This window comes from Glycine max, chromosome 1 (genome assembly GCF_000004515.6).
Source record: "Glycine max cultivar Williams 82 chromosome 1, Glycine_max_v4.0, whole genome shotgun sequence".
Classification (NCBI taxonomy): Eukaryota; Viridiplantae; Streptophyta; class Magnoliopsida; order Fabales; family Fabaceae; genus Glycine; species Glycine max.
In genome coordinates, this window is record NC_016088.4 from 17,285,766 (window position 1) to 17,289,727 (window position 3,962).

At 34.3% G+C, this 3,962-nt stretch overlaps 1 protein-coding gene across 2 annotated transcripts; it reads right to left on the reverse strand.

Annotated features, from left to right (window-relative positions):
- Positions 1-389: 389 nt before the first annotated feature.
- Positions 390-3,578, reverse strand: LOC100808178 (squamosa promoter-binding-like protein 8). 2 transcript variants are annotated; one of them, XM_014773955.3, is made up of 3 exons: positions 2,327-3,578; positions 1,234-1,373; positions 390-682 (listed from the first exon to the last, which is right to left on the reverse strand). In XM_014773955.3, the coding sequence occupies exons 1-3, from the start codon at positions 2,977-2,979 to the stop codon at positions 609-611; spliced, it is 867 nt and encodes a 288-aa protein (XP_014629441.2). In that variant the 5' UTR covers positions 2,980-3,578; the 3' UTR covers positions 390-608. The 2 variants fall into 2 exon arrangements, with proteins under 2 accessions (XP_014629441.2, XP_014629444.2); XM_014773958.3 differs by having other exon boundaries at positions 390-679; positions 2,327-3,574.
- Between the last annotated feature and the right edge of the window lie 384 nt (positions 3,579-3,962).

Consider the following 3,962-nt stretch of genomic DNA (forward strand, 5'->3'; position numbering starts at 1 on the left):
ATTATATAAAGGTATTTCATGCCTACATAGCACATTTTATACATTTAAAGCAAATTCAAAATTTAGTATCAGAGTGTTTGTGGAAGTGATTATAGATTTGCTTCTCATCAAGAAATTGTCATTGCTCGTTGGAATTCTTTTTACTGCTTGAAGTATCCACGATGTTCAGAGGCACCCAAAATACCTCTGAACACAACATAACACTTAGAGTCAAGAAATTATATTTTATACATAAATTATATAAAGGGTGAGTGGATGATATATATATATATATATATATATATATATATATATATATATATATATATATATATATATATATATATATATATATATATATTGATGGTAATTAATTAAAACCATTTTCACAAATCAGTGATTCAAGAATATTATTAAAGCTTCTAAATTAAATGTGGAGAGGAAGTTACAAGAGATAATTCAGTACATTATTGTTGATTCTCCTCCATTAATTAATGGCATGGGGTACTATTAGGCATGCAAATTGGTCCCACATGCACTAACCACCTGAGAAAAACAATGACCCTGATATCGATGTTGTTGATGACGAAGAGCCTCTATTTTGGTTTGGTCTTTGTTGCTGGAAATAATCAGGGGGTGACACGTACTGCCACCTTCCCCGACGACGACGAAGATTGAGCTCCAGATTCAGGTAAGGACCCTGCTAAATTCATATATATAAATTCTGTTTACTACATGACATTTTCTATAATCACTAAGTTTATAATATTGCAATTTATTAAACTTTATTTTGAATTAAAATCCTGCATTTTATATACCAATTAATATGCAAAATTATCACAAACAAAAATAGAGAATGACGGAAGAGAGAATTTTCAATATTATTCTACAAAGAAACGTAATACACATTTAACAATAATTATACAATATTTTTATATTTATCTCTTTGTATTATTATGACAAGTAATCTTCACCAAAAACAAAATTATGACAAGTAATAAATGATGTGGAGCAAAGATAGACACAAAAAGTTATTGTTGTACAAATTGTTACACTTGTGACATTTCTCTTCTTCTGCACAATGCACATGCACAAAGTAATGTGATTCCTATAATCATCATTATTATATTTATTTCCTTTCTACGATTAAAAGTGTGTGTATTTGAAAAGATTAAGGAGAATTTAAGATATTGTGTACTTGTTGTTCATGAAGGGTAGTTAGAGAAAAGAGAAAGAACAAAGAAGAGGTCGTACTTGCAACATTGTCCAAAGAATGCTGAGATTTGTGAATTTCTTGAGCAATCTGCTGAGTTTTTCTTCTGCGACGATTATGATCTGCCAGTCTCTTCCTGCAGCTCCGTTTCCCATTGTCAAATTCTGAAAGAAGGTGGAATCTGGAAGAAAAAAAATAAAGTAACACAAGTTCCTTTTATACTAATTAAACACAACAAGGATAAGCCATAATTGTAATCGAGGATGTAATTTACTGAAGTTCCAATTGAATGCTGCTACTTAAAAAACATGAAAACAGGATATAGTACTAGCAGTACGTAAATAGAAGATAGTGTGGATCGGAGATGTTAAATATTTACTGGTGTGTAATCATTGGACAAATAACAATGTTCCATATGGCAATCTCGTATTTCTGTTCTCATTGTTCTAACCGCATTCTAGGAAGCCAGTGGCATGATGTTGTCCTTAATTGCCTCCGATTAGTTGACAAGACATTTTGTTAGAGAATAGATGTAGTAGGTTCATAACTTGCCCTTTAAGATGAATTATTAATAAAATAAAACTATTAACATATTAATATGAAAAATATCATAAAAAAGAATTTAGATGAATGTTATATGCTTAAAATGATTAATTTTCGATTGACAAAACATATTTTCATTCAACTTTGAATAAAAAAAAAAGGCATTTTCGCTCAACGGCTTCGAAAATGAAATAATCTTAGATGAATCCTCAAAATGGTAAGCTTTATTAAAGAAATATATACTAAAAGGATTTTGTGTATGAATATCTAAATTCTTTGTGTTGAAAATGATTTTGGGTTGAAAACATAGTCTAAAATATTTTATAAAAAGGATTATCACGTTATGAAAGTGGATTATGGACTGACTTAATAAGGGTTTGTGTAATTGTACTACCAAAACAAGCAAAGCAAAGCAAAAAGAACTAAAAAAATGGAAGACGAGGGAAATTTCCTGAACAGGACGGAAATAGCCTCGGGATCACCCCGAAGCCAATAATTGGGCTCCAAGACACAACACCCAATGGCAAATTCGTCATTGCGTAAAATTCCCCCATCCCCCCCCCCCCCCCCCCCTCAAAAAACAACCACAACCTGCTACACTGTTGGCAGAATCGCTGAGTCAACCCGGCAGCAACGACAGTGGCGGCCTTGGAGTGATACTCGCACACCTTGTGGCGGCGGTGGTAGTGCTTCGCGTCGGAAAGGTCCGCATTGCATCCTTCCGCCTGACACCGTGGCAAATTCGACGACAACGTCGTAACCGACTCTACCGTCTTAGTTCGGTAGAGTCGGTTGACCGTGTTGTCATTGAACGGATCAAAGTAGGTGCGGCCTCCGAGGTTAAGCCCAAGTCCAGGCCCATGCCCAAGTCTGTGAGCAGAGCCCTCGAAGTTCATGACATCATCAGGCTTGTGCATGAGCAGAAATCCAAGCCCACAGTGGGGGGTGGCCAAAGGTGGGATTGAGTTAAGCGACAACATGGAACGTGGTGGTGGAGAGAAGGAAGTGGTGAACGCGCTTTGGAAGGCGCGTGGGTCGAAGAAGGCGTGGTGCTGATGCGGTTGTGGTGGGTTGAAGTGGTGATGATACTGATGGGAGACACCTTGTAGAATGTTGTTGTTAGATAGCATGGTGAAGTTGTGATCGAAGATTTGTCGGCGAGTCTGGTCGGGTTTGCCGGTGGTGCCACCTTCATTTCCGGCGAGTATGATCGTTGATGGGTTCCCCCACTCATAATCCAACATCTTTATATATGGACTAAGTAAGTGCGAGCAACTAGAGGAAGCAAAAAGAAAATTGTTCTTTTGTTTTTTTTTTTGTTTTAATTTGATGGTGTGGGTTGGTTCTTTTGGGGTGAGAAGAAATGTGGGTTTTGAAGGATTTTTTAAGAATTAGACTATAGCAGTGGGAAACTTGGAGAAAGAAGTGAGATTCGGTTTCAATTCTAATATGCAGGCTCTAGCTAAGTACTAACCACACATCCACCACTAGGTCTCTGCCTACTCTGGTCTTTTTTCCTCGGTTCACACTCTAATGGCGTATATTTCAAGTCCTGCTAAATGGGAGGTGCGTTAAAAATTAAAAGGATCACACTTTCACTCCACCCTTTAAAAGTTGTACCCTTTCGTCCCTTTATCACTCTCCCTCTACACGTTAATGTTAATTAATTACACACTTTTTATTTTTTTCTGTCACTAGATGAGTGGAAGAAGTAATGTTAGTGCGGTGGAAAGTGCAGAGTAATTCGTATGGAAAAATTGTTTTAGGATTGTGTTTGATTTTGTAAGAAACTCTAATCTCATGTCAAATAAATTCTTATTAGTTAGGATTTTGTATATTATAAATTAAAATATATAATTTATAGAGAGAGATTTATATTTTATTATTTTTTAATTAAATATTTTACACATAATCTTTAACTAGTTTTTTTTTTCCTTAAACATTTTAAATTACTATTTTGTATTTATTTATTTGATTTTCTTGGATTGTTTGCCACTTTGATCTAGCTTTCTAATCTTCAATTCTAAATTCAATTTAATAAATCTTTCAAAAGAAATTGTTAATAAGTAAAGATAATCTTATATTACAATTTGAATTGTTCATTATAAATCTAAAATATTTGTTTATTATAAGTTTTAATTACAATCTTATACATTAAAAAGAAACATCTGTCTTGTATGGTGAGGAAGTTATAATAATATAGACTGGTCTATAAAAATTAAACTCT

What these genes read in the sequence shown, in the direction of transcription:
- LOC100808178 (XM_014773955.3), bottom strand. Translation starts at nt 2,979, where the DNA reads ATGTTGGATTATGAGTGGGGGAACCCATCAACGATCATACTCGCCGGA. An exon ending in TTCTGCCAACAGTGTAGCAG is followed by an intron (nt 1,374 to 2,326) that starts GTTGTGGTTGTT and finishes TTTTTCTTCCAG; the next exon opens with ATTCCACCTTCTTTCAGAAT. An exon ending in TTCTTTGGACAATGTTGCAA is followed by an intron (nt 683 to 1,233) that starts GTACGACCTCTT and finishes ATATGAATTTAG; the next exon opens with CAGGGTCCTTACCTGAATCT.